This window comes from Sphaeramia orbicularis, chromosome 9 (assembly GCF_902148855.1).
Source record: "Sphaeramia orbicularis chromosome 9, fSphaOr1.1, whole genome shotgun sequence".
Lineage (NCBI taxonomy): Eukaryota > Metazoa > Chordata > Actinopteri > Kurtiformes > Apogonidae > Sphaeramia > Sphaeramia orbicularis.
In genome coordinates, this window is record NC_043965.1 from 39,381,368 (window position 1) to 39,399,587 (window position 18,220).

The 18,220-nt window shown below is 36.8% G+C and overlaps 1 protein-coding gene across 10 annotated transcripts in view; it reads right to left on the bottom strand.

Annotated features, from left to right (window-relative positions):
• The window catches only part of citb (citron rho-interacting serine/threonine kinase b), a 105,844-nt gene that overhangs the window by 72,476 nt on the left and 15,148 nt on the right, over nucleotides 1–18,220 (bottom strand). For 5 of the 10 annotated variants that reach the window (XM_030144412.1, XM_030144415.1, XM_030144414.1 and 2 more), the window contains exons 5-12: nucleotides 9,432–9,611; nucleotides 9,212–9,265; nucleotides 9,075–9,128; nucleotides 8,305–8,445; nucleotides 5,577–5,702; nucleotides 1,252–1,347; nucleotides 936–1,052; nucleotides 631–740 (exon numbers count right to left, since the gene is read on the bottom strand). In XM_030144412.1, coding sequence (XP_030000272.1) covers nucleotides 631–740; nucleotides 936–1,052; nucleotides 1,252–1,347; nucleotides 5,577–5,702; nucleotides 8,305–8,445; nucleotides 9,075–9,128; nucleotides 9,212–9,265; nucleotides 9,432–9,611 — 878 coding nt within the window. The remainder of the gene's footprint in view (nucleotides 1–630; nucleotides 741–935; nucleotides 1,053–1,251; nucleotides 1,348–5,576; nucleotides 5,703–8,304; nucleotides 8,446–9,074; nucleotides 9,129–9,211; nucleotides 9,266–9,431; nucleotides 9,612–18,220) is intronic. The other 5 variants (XM_030144418.1, XM_030144416.1, XM_030144409.1 and 2 more) reach the window with 1 other exon arrangement.

Below are 18,220 nucleotides of genomic sequence, written 5' to 3' on the forward strand. Positions count from 1 at the left end.
TTCAACAATACCGTGAAAATAATGATGACTGTGATAATTTTGGTCATAATAATCATGATATGAAAATTTCATATCGTTACATCCCTAATTACAAGACAGTGACATCAACAGTTCCAATGAGGACAGTGAGTCAACAATCTCAGGTCCAATGTGGTCTACAGGGTCTGTAAGGTCCACCTCTGCATGAACAGTGAGTGTACCTGCTTTGTTAGGTACCATCATGTAATGGTACTAATGTAAGGAATGATGTTCAAAGGGATAATGTGGATGTGGACAGGGGTCTTATGTTGGTCTAATGTTCTAGAAGTGATGTTCTAATGTTCTAAAATACATGTTCCTTTCACCTTACATGTGTTTTCTTGTATTTTTTATATTTATTTCAAGGATTTTTTTTCCACTTAAGGGCAAGGAACCAAATATGGTAACTTCACTGACCTTGATTTTTTTACATGACAAAATCAAATTTGAAAATTGTCAAAAAAGTAAGAAACTCTTGTTATGTCCTCCAATAACACACTAAGGATGACATTTTGAATTCCAGAGTATTTCTATGATTGTCCTATAAAGGGATAAGCTGAGTTCACTGTAATGCATTTCATGGACATTCTTAATACTTATATTAGTACTTACATATTTTTCTGGGTATATATACTGCTGTTGGCTGCCAGTTTGTTGGCCTCTGACAGCTCAGTGATTCTCTGCTCCAGGCTGTTCATCTTAGAGTCCATCGCATTTATGGTCTAAATGGAAACGATGTACATTATAAGTTGCTTTTGAATCAAACATCACAGACTTCATTTGGGAACAATTTACATCATTATCTTGCATTTTAAAATAACCTTGCTGAGGATATTTCCAAAAAGAAATGTATGTCAGTGTGATGAATGTTAAAATACGCCTGAATCAGCGTCGTTGCCAAGCTGGTCAGCTCTTACCGCCTTCTGTTCGCTGATGATGCTGCACTTCTCCCGCACCTCCTCCTCATATTTGCTCTGACTGGACTCCAACATCTCCTTGTCAGCCATGTCCGCCTTCATCTGGGCCTCCAACACCTGCTCAATGCCAGGCAGCCCACAGAACCATAACCAGGATATCACTTAACAGGACAGACAATGGTGTGAGGATGACATACTGTAGGACTTCCAAACACAGAGGACACCTACCAGTTAAACGTAGCTAAAGTGCTTCCTGTAACAACAGTATATCACAGTATACATGCTGTTTATACGGAAAAATAATGTGAAATGTAACCTTTATTTTGTCTTCATAGAGTTTCTCCTTCTGCTTCAGATGAGCCTCCAGTCTCTGGGCCGTGCCTTGGGTCTCTCGTAGACTCTCCTCCAACTCCTGCACAAAAAACAACAACATGTTATGACCTGCAGAATCAAATATCCATGTTTGTGAGAAAGCATGTCCATGTGATTACCACCACTACTACCTAATCATAACCGCTCTGGCCTGGACATGTGCCTTTCAGTGTCAGTGAGTACAACTTGGAAAAATCTGACTGATGATGAGATTTTAATCGGCTGAATCACTGGGGGATTTTGATGATGGCAGAACTACTCAGAAATTCACAATCAGTCCCTTAGCAACACATTAATATTTTCATAATAAACATTCAGGGCAGATAAGTGAGACTTAATTTTCATTCTTTCATGGTATCAGTGTCAGATATTTAGTAAAATAACACTTTTTTTGTTATAATAAACTGTGACGTCCTGCTTGATTGTCAGTCAAAAGTGATCTACTGAAACAAACATATAATGTGATGAATAAAGTGATCACTAGTCTGTGCATCTTTAGGGTAAGACAATATAAGCTTTTTCCTACTCTTTTTTTGGACATAAAATTGTTAAAGAGCCACAATGAAACAGCTGTTCATTGTGTGACATTTGTTTTTCTTTTTTTGGTTGACTTATTTCCTTCAATATATTGAAGTATCCTGTTTAAAGTGGTCATTTATTTTTGCCTTTTGTTCACCTTCATCTATCTATCTATCTATCTATCTGTCTGTCTGTCTGTCTGTCTGTCTGTCTGTCTGTCTGTCTGTCTGTCCGTCCGTCCGTCCGTCCGTCCGTCCGTCCGTCCGTCCGTCCGTCCATCTATCTATCTATCTATCTATCTATCTATCTATCTATCTATCTATCTATCTATCTATCTATCTATCTATCTATCTATCTATCTATCTATCTGTCTGTCTGTCTGTCTGTCTGTCTGTCTGTCCATCCGTCTAGCTATCCATCCATCCATCCATCCATCCATCCATCCATCCATCCATCCATCCATCCGTCTATCTGTCTATCTGTCTATCTATCCAGCTATCCATCTGTCTATCTGTCTGTCCGTCCGTCCGTCTATCTATCTATCTATCTATCTATCTATCTATCTATCTATCTATCTATCTATCTATCTATCTATCTATCTATCTATCTATCTATCTATCTATCTATCTATCTATCTATCTATCTATCTATCTGTCTGTCTATCTGTCCATCCGTCTAGCTATCCATCCATCCATCCATCCATCCATTCATCCATCCATCCATCTATCTGTCTATCTATCCATCTATCCATCTATTCATCTATCTATCTGTCTATCTGTCTGTCCGTCCGTCCCTCCATCTATCTATCTATCTATCTATCTATCTATCTATCTATCTATCTATCTATCTATCTATCTATCTATCTATCTATCTATCTATCTATCTATCTATCTATCTATCTATCTATCTATCTATCTATCTATCTATCCACTCTTTCCTATAGTTTTCCAGTTTTTATGTGATGTTCTCTGTGAGTCTTTGGATAATCTGTTCCACTGTTTGTTCTTTTCAGTTTTGTTCGTTTGTTGGGTTCCACTGTCTTTTTTCCACTTTACTTGCAATACATGAACATGAACACATAATGTTCTATAGCAGATTATTTAGTTGTGTTAATACAGGTTCTTCCCCATTTGGGATGTTTTGTTTAACAGCAGCTTTGTCTTATGCTGCCATCACCTTTAATTACCAGAACTCCCAGATTTCCATGTAATTAAGACACAGGTTCTGGAGTTATGGACAAAAACATGTATTGCTGGGCCACAGAAAATGCCATTGTATCATCAGTTTGTCAAATAACACAATCATGTGAAATTGTTTTCATAACTACTGAATGAATTACATTATGGACAAAAAATGTGTTTTTTAACCCTCTAACAACAGCAAACTCTCCTGCGTTTTACACTTTACATCATTCAAATTATTATAACTCCTGAACCATTTGCGCTATCCTGAAAATCAAACAGCATCGAAAAGCTTAGAGCCTGAGCTTTCCAACAGTATATAACACTTTACGGCAGCAATGTGGGACTCTATTACAAGTAGAAAGGAACTGTTTCAGAGACTTCCACACAGGCTAAAAAACATCTGGAAATAATAAAAAATATGAAGCCATAATAAGGATACTGAATGTTCAAGACCAAAAAGCATGTTTGAGCAGAGGAAAAATGGTTGAAATTTTTTATTTCTGCAATCTCAAGAAGTTTTGTCATGGACATTTACAGTTGTTTCTGATAATAAATATGCTAAAAAAAAATACAAGCCCATGTTTTTCTTTTTTACTAAAACGCACTGTTTCAAGCATTTATTATTTTATAATTATGATAATTAATGACCAGATGTTGAAAGTTAAATTCTTTCCGAAAACAAAGGTGCAAAAGAATTGGCAAAAAAGACTTTTACTCACACTTTTATTGCAAAGAAAACATGAAGACACCTTGGCAGCCTGGTATAATGACAGTCTTAAAAGTGTTAAAGTCACAGCAACCTTGACCTTTGACCTCTGGTCACCACAATTTAACAACACCCTTAAGTCCAAGTGAGTCTTGGCACCCAAAGCCGTAGCAGAGCCATAAAAAGTGACACTTTTGCATATCTATGACATTAGAGGGAGAACTGATGTGCTTTTCCCTCTGGATCTGGAAAACCTACACATGACGCAGCCATCATTAATGTCTCTGGAAAACTATGAAGCTTTAAATCTAAATTTCAAATGGTAAGGCTCAACACCACTGTGAACATCTCCAACCCATCACATCCAAACAGATTTTACATCACTTTCAGATGATTATAATGAGTGAATAATTCTATGCACTAAACAGAACAATAAAGTGATTATTTCTCCTGAACAAACAGGTGCAGAGAGAGAGGAGAATGAGAGAGATGTAAATCAAATACAGCCTGTAAACACCCACAGTTACAAGTTGTAATACCTGAAACTATAGCTCGCAATTTAAGATGTAATTAGGACTGATATTACAATGTACTTTCTTGTATTAATGGTGTATAAATACAACTTCATAGGCACCAAATAAAAGAAGCAGATGTAGGGACTAAAACCACCAAAAATCCACAACCTAAAACATGTAAATTGAAAATATTAAGTCAATTCAGATTACTACCTGATCATAATTATTAAAAATATGACATAAAGCTGTAAATTCTCTCCTAAGTATGATGTGTAAGGTGCAGAATATAATCTAGAGCACAGGTGTCAAACATGCGGCCCAGGGGCCAAATCTGGCCCGCCAAAGGTTGCATTCCGGCCTGCAGGATGAAAGTGCAAAAATGAACCTGAACAGTCAAGGTTATCCAAATCATTTTGGTTCAGGTTCCACATACAGACCAATGTGATCTATAGTAAAAATAACAACACAATAACCCATAAATAATGACAACTACAAACTACTACTTCTTTGTGAAAAATTATGTGGAAAAAATTTCAGTGAAAAAAATAACATTACACTGTGAAAATATTCACATTTACAAGACTATTCTTTCACAATAAAATGCAAATAAATATATAAATAAAAACAAAGATGAACAACCTGAAATGTGCAATTTTAACAATATCCTGCCTGTTACTAAATGTTTGGTGCATTTATGGATCCACTGTGATCTGTAGTTGTGTTAATAATAAGAGATGTAATATTGTAGAAATTGTTCAAATTTTAGTTTCAAATTCCAAAATTTTAACAATATTATGTCTGTTACCAAATGTTTATGTAACATTGTGTGTAATGTACATGTGTAAATAATAAGTCGAGGCATAATATTGTTAAAATTGCACAAATTTTTCAAATGAAATTTCTGTTTTTTCAGGTTATTCATGTCTTTTTTTGTAAAATGTAAATATTTTCATAATTTAATTGGGGGGGGTTTGTACTAAAACAAAATGAAAAATTTGGATTTGTCATTATTTATAGGTTATTAAGTCATTATTTTACTGGTCTGGCCCACTTGAGATCAAATTTGGCTAAATATGCCCCTGAACCAAAATGAGTTTGACACCCCTGATCTAGAGTGTCATTTTATAAGGTTACTGACTAAGGGTTTTGGATAATCTTGGAATGCTGAGTGAAACTACTGTATCAGATAGCGTGTATACGGATCATATCTGGACATGATTGTGAATGGTTACCAGGAGTTTTTTTCATAAATATCACTTCCTCTGCACTGATGACAAGGAGCTATGTTTATCTCACACCTCCACTGATTATTTTAGCTCTACACAAAAGATAAAACGCAGGTTACCAGAATCTTATCTGCCATCTGCTGAATCTGCTGGGCTTTGCTTTGAATCTCCTCCTTGAGTTTAGTCTCCCGGCGCTCGACAATCTCCAGCCTTTTCACCTGGTTCTCCAAAGTTTTCCTGCCATCCTGAACACAGAACACACGTGTGCACGGATAACAACAAAGAAGTGCAAATGTTTTAATAATGGACTTGTTCCAGAGATGTAAATACAGTTCAAAACATCTAAAATCCCAAACAGTGTTATTTTTTTTATATGTTCACATCTAAATTTGCTTGGGGGGGATGCCAATTAGACCTAAAATTTCCACTTCAAGGATCTATTGATGATTTACTGTAGCAGCTGTAGCCATTTGGCTTGTTAGCAATGCAGCGCTGCAATGTTTATATCTCATTATTCGACGTTCCTCACTGTGGTTCCAAAGAGCCTATTTGCATTCACTGTGATGGTGTGAGGGGTCTTAGGAGCTGTGTGAGTTTGACCACACGCATAATTCTACCCACTGAGCCTCCTTCAAAGCGAACTATGGTAGTTAATAAATGTACATATCTGGTGCCTGAAGCAAAGTTCAGCTTAAGAATTTAAAACAGCCCCAACTCACAAATAAAGAATTAGCCTGGAAAGTCTGGATGCCAACATAGCTTTGTATCAAAAAACAGGATTTTATTATTATAGCTGAGCCAAAAATAACAACTTTAAAAATTAAACTAGAGTATGTGAATGGAAATACAATCCTGAAGTGTAGGTATAGATTTTGTGCCAAGGCCACTTTACTCACTGCCTTTTCCTGAACCAAAAAGTGAATTCAACAGAAAAACAGAGCACCACCACGTTTTAAAAATGGTAGAGTGCCTGTTATGTGAAGTGAAATACAAAAAAAAAGGCTTTACAGATTTATTTGCCTTTTAGTTACATTTGGTTATTACACAATTTAGCCTGCAAGAAAATAGAAAGAGTCACAGTACGGAGCCATGGAAATGACTAAGCAACTGCATAATCATTCAGAGGCAGATTGATTGGTTTCATAAGTCAAGTCCAAATAAATGCCCTCGATGCAAGACCACAGACTGTCCTAACATAGTGAATAAACCAAAGTGACATTTGATGCATTTGTTTTTTCTTCAGGCGTCAGGACTCTGGGGCAATATATGTGGAAAAACTGCAACTAGGAATTACAAAAAGAGCTGATGTTTTTGGCTAAATATGAATTCATAATTGTTTTTCCTTCCATTGGGATTAAGTCCTTTTTGTTTACCCTGCACTTTAAGGGTAGTGACTTAGCTAAACTAAGCCTGACATAAACCCATTAATAAAAGTGTGTTTGCTTCTCAAATGAAATCCACTGTGTTAAATATTCAGGGCACAATTGTTGGCAAGATATCATGCCAACACATCACAAGTATCTCTCAGCAGGTGAAAACACAACATGTTTAGGACACAGAGAACATATGTTCAAACCAACATATGGACTCTATATGTTCAAACCCAACAATAGGGTTAAGATTTTGTCAAAAAAAAACTAGAGCACATTTATTCAAGGCTTATTGTACATGGATAACAGACAGTCACAGTAATGACAAATGTCATAATATTGTTTTATATTGGGATAAATATCATTGCATTAGTTGTTATCTTTGCTTCCAAAATGATGGTTTTTACTTAATTTCTCTCAATATTGATTTTTCTTTTTTTTTTTTTTTTAAATCCATGACTATGATAATAAATGTTCTACCTCTAAATTTCTAAAATATTTTTCAGTAAATATTGATGTTCATTAACTATATGGACAAAAATATTGGGACACATCGTGGCTACAGCTGTAACATGGCCTGTTCAAGCTGATTTGAAGTATAAAGATCAATATTTCCTTAAAGTTTAATGGGAGATTTTTCTTCTTAAATGAGATGTGAAGAAAGTAGATGGATAGTTGTGGTAGAAAATTATTATTTACAGTCAAAGCAAAAAGTATTTTAGAAATTTAGAGGTAGAACATTTAAAATTGTCACGATCTGTGCCGGTGGGACCGCCAGCTCCTCCCTCTCCACATCATCACTTCAATCACCCTTGATCTGACACACCTGTGGAGCGTCGCGTAGCTGCAACACATCACTAGTGAGCCTAGTTAAGGCTTGGTGCTGCAGCTGCGTGACGCTGGTCCATCACATCATTTCCACCCGATCCATAACCCGGACATTTACCCACTCGGACTCTGACTCAGGTTTTTGTTGACTCCATGTTTAAGTTGTTATTTATGTTAATAAATCCGCTTTTCTCCCTTCAGCACTGAGCATTTGAGTCCTCTGTTTTCCACCGTTGTGACTAAAATCATAGTTATGGATTTTTAAAAAAAGAGGAAAAAAAACTGAAAAATCAATGTTGAGAGAAATAAAGTAAAAACCATAATTTTGGAAGCAAAGATAACAACTTAAACAAAACTAACCAATGCAATGATATTTATCCCAATATAAAACAATATTGTGACATTTGTTGTTACTGCAACTGTCTGTTATTCATGTACAATAAGCCTTGAATAAATGTGCTCTAGTCTTGTTTGACAAAATCATAGTTATGGGTAAAAAAACAACAAAATCAATGTTGAGAAAAATTCAGTAAAAAACATCTCCGAGGCATTTTGGAATCAAAGATAACAATTTAAACCAAACTAACCAATGCAATGATATTTATCACAACATAAAACTATATTATGACATATATATATATGTATGTACCTCTGTCTCACGGAGGCGTCTACGCAGGCTGTCACTGGAATCCTCCTTGTTCTGTAGTCTCTCCAGGTCTCGTTCTATACGTTCTTTGGACATCCTCATGGTCTGAAGGAGGTCTGTAGCTTCAGCACTGGCTTTTAAGGCCTGGGGTTAAAAAAAAAAACAATCAATGTTCTCACTTTAAAACAAGTAGACTCAGAAAAAACTTAGATTTGGTTGGATATTCTGTACATAGAAACTCACACAACCATAGGCTGTTATAAAAAATCTAATGCATAACATGAAATGAGTCATTTCTACATGATCTTGAAGCCCACATATGACTGCTAAACAGGCAGCAGTAACTTTGTCATAATCTTAAACAAATTTGATCCAGTCCATGTAAGAACAAAACTCCTGATTATTTTATACGCTTGTGAGTCATATGTATCCATCCTTGTAGCCTTGAGTCTCCAGCCTCATGTACTATCAGCAGAATAAGTACCTTTGATACTGTATGTCTACAAAAAGAATATTTAGATGAAATTATTACTATTATTTTTTACAACTAATGAGGCAAATATGTTTGATTGACGATGATTAATCAGAGAGTCTGGTTTTATAAGGTGACATAATTGTTAAAATAGAAGAGCACGGTTTAAGAGCCAGAAAGAGAAAGAGGTCAGCGAGGTTAGACCCGTCTGATGGTGTTAAAAAGCTGTTACATCACTTGCATTTGGGAGCACAGACTCATATAAATTATTCATTAATTTTCCCTAACAAAAATACTCCACCTTGGTTAGCTTCTCCTGAAGATCCTGAATCTTTGTCTGCTGTTCAGCATTGGTCTGAAACAGAATACAGCGTTGTGTATAGATGACAATAATCTGCTTTCTTACCATTTTGATGATAAATGCACTTCATAAAGTACCTTCTCCAACTTGGCGATCAGTTCCTCTGTTTCGGCTTTGCCTTGCTCTTTGGCCTGTGAAAATACAGAAATGACAAGCACAGGGTAAGAATCTGCAAAATGATTTAAAAGTATGAGGCATAATAGATACAGTGTGAGTCTCAGCTCTGCTCCCGGCGGTATGAATGTCTATGTCTCTTTTTCTTGAGCATCTTTCTGAAACATTAAGGGTGTTAGTTACTGTGAAGACCTTCTGCATCCTGTGCTGGTAGTCTGCAGCTTTCCTCTTCAGCTCCTCGCTGTTCTGTCGAGACTCTTTGAGCTCGGCTTCGTAGAGGTCGCTGCGACGTCGAGCAGCAGACAGGTCCTCCTCCAACTGTCTGATGGAAACTCGCATTTCCTCCAACTGGGCATGATACTCCTGAACAGGGAGAGAACAGAAGCAGCGTAATGAAACTGAAGGGAGATGCCACTCCTTAACACTCAAAGACCCACAACTATTTTTGTCACAACTTCCAAATTATATATTTTTTCTCTTTCTCAAGTGATTTATCACCATTTATTATAATATTATCCTCTGCATTCTGAATTTTTCACATCAAAATCATGATGCTCATAAAAGCTCAGAGTAAATTCAAAGGGTATTAGATCAAATCAGAAAAATTAGGAAAAAGTGACTTTTTCAACAAAATATATCATTAAATAAACATAAAAAACAATGTCTACAACCGCTGAAATGTATCAAACTCCATGGGTTTTACTGGTGAATCAATGTTTCAGAAGATGACAGTGTTTCCATGTTCACTACAGAGCCTCTGAATGTCCTGACGAGTCATATATGATGATAATGTAAAGATAACAAACTGGATTTTACCTGAATTATTTACATGTATTGATAGAATTAGCATAGGCGTTTCAAACATACAGCCTGTGGGCCAAACCTGGCCAACCACAGGGTCCAAGCTGGCCCATGTGATGAATTAGACCAGTGTTTTCCTACCTTTTTGAGCCATGGCACATATTTTACTTTAGAAAATCACAAGGCACACCACCAAACAAAAATGTCACAAAAAGTTTATTTATTGAAATATAATGCAAATGTAGTCTAAATTTACTTAGTGTGAAACCTGGGCCTGTTTAGTTGAACACAAAGCTGATATTCTTGCAGGAATTGAAAAAAGACACACATGAATCTTCCTCAACAGCTCTGAGTCTCTCTCTTTTTTGTTTTTATATTAGTCATGCTTGAAAAGCTCAACTCACATAGATACAGTAAGTTGTGGAGAAAGGGAACAGAACTGAAATAGTTTTGTTTTCTATGTGGGGGTGGTGGTGGTGGTGGTGAAGTCCGTTGTATAATAGTATGGGAGGTATATTCCCCCGCCCCAATCCATACCTGGGGTTCACAGGTAACCCGCTAATCCATGCATCACTAATGAGGGGGGCTTTATTAACAGAGCGCACCACATCGGGGCTGGTTCACTTTCACTTTCATTTTGCAAAGGGAAACAGGAGACTGTTGCTGTAGAGTGGATCATTGGTGTGTGCAGTCGTATGTATCTATATCACGCTGCTGCTTACAGAACCAATCAGGTGAAATTGGCTAATCTTTCACGGCACACCTGATGATTTCTCACGGCATACTTATGTGACACAGCACACTGGTTGGGAAACACTGAATTAGACTGAAAATATTAACAATCAACAGTGTCAAAATCATTTTAGTGCAGGGGCCATATACAGACCAAGTAGTAAATTAATATCATAATCAATAAATAATGACAACTCTAAATTTTTCTCTTCAATTTAGTATTTAAAAAAAAGTAAAATTACATGAAAATGCTTACAGTTACAAACTATCCTTTCACAAAATGTGAGTAACCTCAACAAATATGAACAACGTGAGATTCATCAAGAAATGTAAGTGCAATTTAAACAATATTCTGCCTGTGACTGAATGTTCTGTGCCTTTGTAGATCTGTGATCTGTAAGTTTTGTAAATGTGTAAATGATAAACTGAGACATAATATTGTTAAAATTACACTTATTCTTCTTGGGACATTTCAGGCTGTTCATGTTGTTCACAACTTTTACAGGATAGTTTGTAGATGTAAACATTTTCATAATGTAATTTTACTTTTTATACCCCACAACATTGGAAAAGTTTGGAGTTGACATTATTTATGAGTTATGTTCTTATTTTACTGGTCTGGCCCACTTGAGATCATATTGGGCTTTATGTGGTCCCGGAACTAAAATGAGTTTGACACACTTGGATTAGTGGATGAGCAGTTATTCAACATTTTATATCAATAGATGCGGTGGATGTTTGACTATTTATGGGTTAAAGCCCATAAATCAGCCCATCTTCAGAGCTCCTGGATGCACTTCATTCAGTTAAAATGACTACAAATGCTGTATCTGTGACTGGTGCTGTATGAGCTGAACATTCCCAAAGAAAATGCTTTTTATAAAAAGACACTTCATTCCTACATGAAAAGTCATTCATAATATATTTAACAAATGCCGTTGGCACATTTAAGTAAAAGTCAAATGGGTACTTTTACATGAGGTCTTCCATTTTGTTCAACTTTATCTTTCTACTCCACTACATCTCAGATGCACTTTTCCTGTATGACATTTGAGACAACTTTACAACATTACTTTACAGATTTCCAATTTTCATTCCCTTTTTGTCAAGTGAAATGTGCAGATTCTGAGTCTTTGTGATAAACTGAAGGATGAAATGTTCCTTTATGGTCTGAGAGAATTCCTCTAGTTCTTATGATAAATAGTTTCTTTAAAAATACTCTTGGATTAGCTGAAAAATACATTATCACTAGATGAAAACAGGCCTGAAACATTATAAAAAAGTTATTCTTACAGGACAATGACTCTGCAAACGTGATGATATCACTGAATATGGTGCATTTCATACATAATAGTACACATATTTATGAAATACATTAAAGTGTATTATGTAGCTCAAATAACCTCAGCTTTAATGCTGCTTTCATGTGTTATGGGGAAGATGATCCTTTCCAGTTGTGAATTCAAAATGAACAGTCAGAAATGGGACAGAAATGGGAGGCGTTAGTCACTGTTATGCCGCGTTTCCACTATGTGGAACCAGCTCTACTCGGCTTGGCTCGACTCGACTCGGCTCGGCTCCACTCGACTCAGTATTCCTGGAGACCATTTCCATTACAGGATACTACTGACTTTACAGTACCTGGCTGTCATAGCGATACAGTGTGTTATTTCTGTGTTGTCTGCTCAGAGAGTTGCTGAAAACTCGCTCGTTGCGTGTTGTCTCGTCTGAATTTTTAAGTCGGCCACCAAAGACTGAATCTTCTCAACCAACCATGGTGTAGTTTTGGGCTGTTATCATGTGGATTAATGTACCGCTATATTTACTGTAAACTTCCGCATCTGTTTTTTGTAAAACGGTGGGTCACAGAGAAAACTGTCTGACCAATCAGTGGTCTGCAGTGTTATACGTCACGGTTTAGAATTGCTTGGAACTTCAGTGGAGGTAATACCAAAAAACTAGTACCGGGTACCAGATTCCAGGTCCTTTTTCGTAATTGAAACACAAAAAGGCCAAGCTGAGTCAAGTCGAGTCGAGCTGGTACCACGTAATGGAAACGCGGCATTAGTCATCGCAAAGTATACGTATCAATACCAGAAGAAGTGGCGCTGTTGTTGTACTACCACCATGATTCGTCAGTGGGGAATTTAAGTATGCGCCCCCTCGGTTACCAATTTGTTTTGGCGTGGGGGATGGATGAGGGGGGCTGGCAGGAGTGTCATAATGAAGTGAAGGGGGCGCTACCTGCTGAGCTAAATCAACCCACATATGCCCCACTTGTGCAAAATTTTTTATTGGTAGGGGGGCGGCCGAAGACTCACAATGAAGTGAGGGGGTGTTGGGTCAAAAAAGGTTGAGAACCACTGTTGTAGTTGTTAGGATTTTTCATGTTCGTTGATTGGAAGCTCCAAAGACAAGTTCAGGATGCACTTGGTCTCATCTTAAGAATTTATTCTGATCACAAGTGAAATATAAAAGCCAACGCTGGTCTCTCTGGACAAGAGCTCCAGCAGGAACTCCAGTCCAAATACTGGGTGTGGTTGACAATTATCTTCTTGGGTGACTCCACCCCGAACAATGAGTTGGACTTCACAATGTCATCTGACTCCGTCTTCTGATTAAGTCTCACCTATTGACATGACTTGCCAACCGTCAGTCCACGTCTTGTTGCTGGGATGTGCTACGCAAAGTGTCATGACTTTTGATTTAGATGTGTATCTATTGGAATGCAAGGTCCTAGCTTCTGTAGCCAAAACATCTTCTTCAGTGAACAGAACTGACCCTGAATCTTATCAGTACTGGCATTCATGAGTTTACTGGGAGACAAGCTTCATTAGTAGGGGAATATGTGACATTTTAGAGCAGTTCAGAGCAATACTGTAATTATTCTGTAATTATTCTTCATAGTGAGATGAAAAATGGCTGTCACACAATTTATGGTGACCTGCTACTTGAGTAAAACAGCTCTGGACATGTTAATTCATCTGCTACCGCATTCTTTCATTCATTCATTCATCTTCTGAACTTCGAGAGGGTCGCAGGGACATGTATACACTGACATATATAGAGATGAACAACCAATCACTCTCACATTCACACCTATGGGCAATTTTGATTAAACCAATTAACCTATTAATGCACATCTTTGGCGGCCAGAGTACCTGGCAAACTCAACTTTAAAAAAAAAAAAAAATTGTGAAATAGTTTTGGGTATATATTTTTTTTTTTGCAAATTGTGTATACTATAAATGTGCTAAATCATCAGCTAACAGCAGCAGAGCATTCGTAAAAGCATGTTGAAAAGTTCAAAAGTTATTTTCATCTCAGCAACTCATGTATCAAAAATTTTTCCCAGTTCCCCAGTGGAAAATACAACATGTGGGGGCGTTCATGCATAATTTTTGAGTTCGTAAGTAGTATTTACATAATTCCCACAGCACATGAAGGCAGCAAAATAACTAACAACATTTTATTTTTTAAGTACAAGTTGCTGTTACTCCGTAAATTCTTTTATTTCCTAAAGTTTTGAAAGCAGATCTTGCAGTGAAATATTTTCACAATGTAGTATTAGCACTTTTACTTAAAGTAGTGGTATTTTGCTTTTTTTTTTTTTTTAATGGAATTATACATTTTAAAACATTTCCCTGTGGTCTACATAAACTGTAAATGCTATGCTTGTGTCTGAATTCTTCATTAATTCAACTCCACAGGTCCATCTTCAACCCTATTTCTGAGTAATGACACCAGAAAGGTTGTTTTGAGTGCCGGCCCTTTAAATGCAAATGAGCCACTTCATGCCCCACCCCCTCCAGGTTGTTAGTTGTGCTGCTCTGTTCAACCAAAAACTAAACATTTTAGGTAATCGTCTTGAAGTTTGGACATATTTTCAGTATGGACTACAACCACTGCTGCTGACAAACAATTATGTCGTACTCTGAGAAATGTTCGTCTGAAGTCTGGACCTTATATGTGCAAATGTCATGACGTAACTAGTTATAGACGTAAAAAATTAAGCAGGAATTGAAACAGGTTGTAGAAATCCACTCGATTTTTGCCAGAATGAATATAAAGATAGCTTGGCAGCACCTGGAGGGTTCAAATTCAAACTTTTTGAACTATTAGGGTCCAAATACACACATAAATGAACCAAAGACTAATAAAAGTGGGTTTAGCAAAATATGACCCCTTTAAGTGATGGATATGAATACGTCTTCTACTTTGTATGGATGCGTTTAATCTCTGGTAGTTAGTGGTGCTTGAAGATACAACTGATAAAGTATAACCACAGATGGTCTAAAATGTCAAAGCAAAGAGAGGGATCAAGAGAGAAAGATTTGATCAGCCAAAGCCACTTAAAGTACATGTCTGTTAAATAGTAATTAGTCACAGCCTAACTGATCTAATTTCAACCTTCTCGTTGGGTTACAGGGCATATTGGCCTGTCTGTCAGGGTAATAAAACGTAGCATCCCTCTGCATCCACGGAGACCAAGGCTCAACTGACACGAAGGAGAAGTGGCGGAGACAGCGTCAGACACGGTGAAAACAATGCCGAAATAGTTTAACCACAGTGGAACGGAAGGTTACATTACTAACCACTGTATTTTTATCGGAGTACAAAAACAACACTCTCTCCCACATAATTAGTCCATGTTGGCCTCTAATATATACAGAAATAGGAAACTTAATAAGGCATTTGTGTGATGAACTACTGCTGATCATTTTGGCTCCTCCTGAACAAACTAAGTTCTTATGGTAAATTAGGACCTCCAGAGGACTGTGTTTCATCTGGTCTTTATGAGTCTCCAAATCAATAAAAGTGAGAAATTGCCTGTGAGTCCTGTAAATCTCCAATAAAAAGTGACTCAAATCTAAGGAAATGATGACATTAACCCACGAATGGCTTTTGAGGCTCTGTAAGTCACATTATTCTTCGTTGTCGAACACATTTACCGTCCTTGTCACATTCATTTTTCAAGTTCCATTCAGTTCATTTAATTTTACCGCTAAATGGCCGTGAGCATTTGCAATTTTATTCTCGTAACATTTAAATGACACTAAATAGGTCCAAGGGCAAACATTTCTTTCAACACTAGTCACCATCTATTTTAAGAATGTTAATCTGACACATTCATTTAAAATGTCAAGAGCAATAAAAGTTTGCCTTTTCATATTTTACATACTGTCTATTTCTTCTTGAATATATTTGTCTTTTTTCTTTTTCCACTGTTGTTCTTATTAGACATTTTATACTTCAGTCCATTTAATTTACTACAAATACAAACCTACATGCACAGATACTTGCAAAAGTAACCTCTTATTTTGACACAAGCAGGAACACAACGGTGTAGTTTCCATTGTTCTATTGTTGCGTCTCCAGTGAAATTATCTCATTGCATATGTTTGTAGGTCTTAATGACTTTGGCACAGATTGCTTTTCTTTGAAAATGAATCTACCCCCAATCTCTAATGTCTGTTGATCCAACACTGCAAGCTTCTGCATGAAAATGATAAACACTGCAGTCATATGACAGAGCGTGGGAGACAGATGCTTTTCAAGATGAAATACTGGATTTAGCTGGCGTAAATACCCTGCTGTGAAGCACCAATGGGAACACAGAGACAAATAATATGCATGAGCAGAAAACTGTCTTTGTACAGATACAGACAGTAATGTCATTGTTCCCACAAGGTTTATACTGAAGTTATTTTAGAATCTACATCACTTTACATTTTCAGTTCAACCACAGCTCAACCCACTGTACATAAGACTTTACACCTCAGCCTTGGGGGTTTAAACAGGCTCAGAGAGCGAGTTCAGCAGGTTTAAGTTATTTCATCCAAAAACAGCTACACTGTTGGTGTTTTTTCAGTTCAGCTTCTGACAAACAACTTGTATGAACTCCAATACTGGTATTTGTAATGAGGAAACCCCAATTAAGATGTGTCCTGAATATTCTGTTACACAACTTGCACTATCATATTATGACAAATAACTTATAAAGAAGTACAACAAAAAATGTCCTCTTCTTAAATTGGAGAGCACAAGTTGGGAAAATAAAGTAATACTTCCAAAAACCAAAAATAATCCAGCTCTAACTGTTTAAAAATAGACTGTGGTAGTATGCATTTGCAGAAAACATTGCATTTACAGCTGTGATTTTCTTTACAAACCAGTACCAATGAAATCTGTGAAGAAGTAGGTGGGAGTTTGATAATACTTATGTGATATTAGGGCATTTCAACTTAAATGATCCACAACCCTTCCTACCTTCCTCCTACTAAAGGATCCCCATGGGCTCCCAGCAGAACTGGGTGACACCCCAGACAGTCACACCTGCCAACACTTCTACAACTGGCTTCTTCAAGTGCAAAACATGAGCTTTTTCTTGTACATATCTAAACTTTGGGTTAGTGCAAAATGTTCATATTTACAGTTTAACCCATAAAGCCCCAAAACCCACCGTCGACCAAAACCATCTACTGAAGTAAACTGTTTAATACCTGTTGATCCACTAATCTTATCAAAACATGTAAATAATTGGTGTAAAATGCAGTTTGTTATCTTTTCATGGTTATGAGATAGATATGACCCATTTGGACGTTCAGAGGCTTCATAGTGAATGTGGAAACACCGTCGTATTCTACAACATTGATTCACCAGTAAAACCCATGGAGTTGGATCAATGACAGTGGATGGACACACTTGTTTTGTGTTCAATTGTTGATACATTTGCTAGGAAAGTCACTTCTCTCAGTTTTTTCTGTTTCTGATATAATAACCCTCAAAGATAATTTGAGCTTTTTATGACATGATCAGTGAATTCAATATGGGAAAATACCTGATTGTCACTGAAAAATCACTTAAGAAAGGTTAAATCTAGAGAAAAATTCATTTGGGAGCTGCAAACAAAAGTAGCACTGGGTCTGTATGGGTAATGGTATTGCATTATGAATGTCATTTTTTGAAGCACGAGAACTCCAATTCTGAGATGGTTATTCGAATAAAATGAATTTACCACCTTGGAAAAAGACATTTTATGTTATTTTAATCACAGCACAAAACCAGAAACTTTCAAATAACAAGGCTATTATTGAAACATACTACAATAATAAAACACTGCTCAGAACAAGATGCAATCCTAAACACAACACTGCTTTTAGGAAGTACATCAAGGAATGGTAAAAAAAAAAAAAAAAAAATCTGTTTCTCAAATGGTATGAGCTGAGGCCCCAGCACCTCATCACGACAGCCTGCCCACTGCATCAGTGCTCTCTTCACTCGTAGGTATATGGCTCTCATCACCATAGCAACCATTGCACAATGTATTCAGTGCTTGGTAACCAGCACTAGTGTAGGCTGAGAAAAACAGGTTGCTTTTTCTATTACCTTTTTAAGAAAAAAGAATGATGCATAATACCACAGAAATGATTTCCATG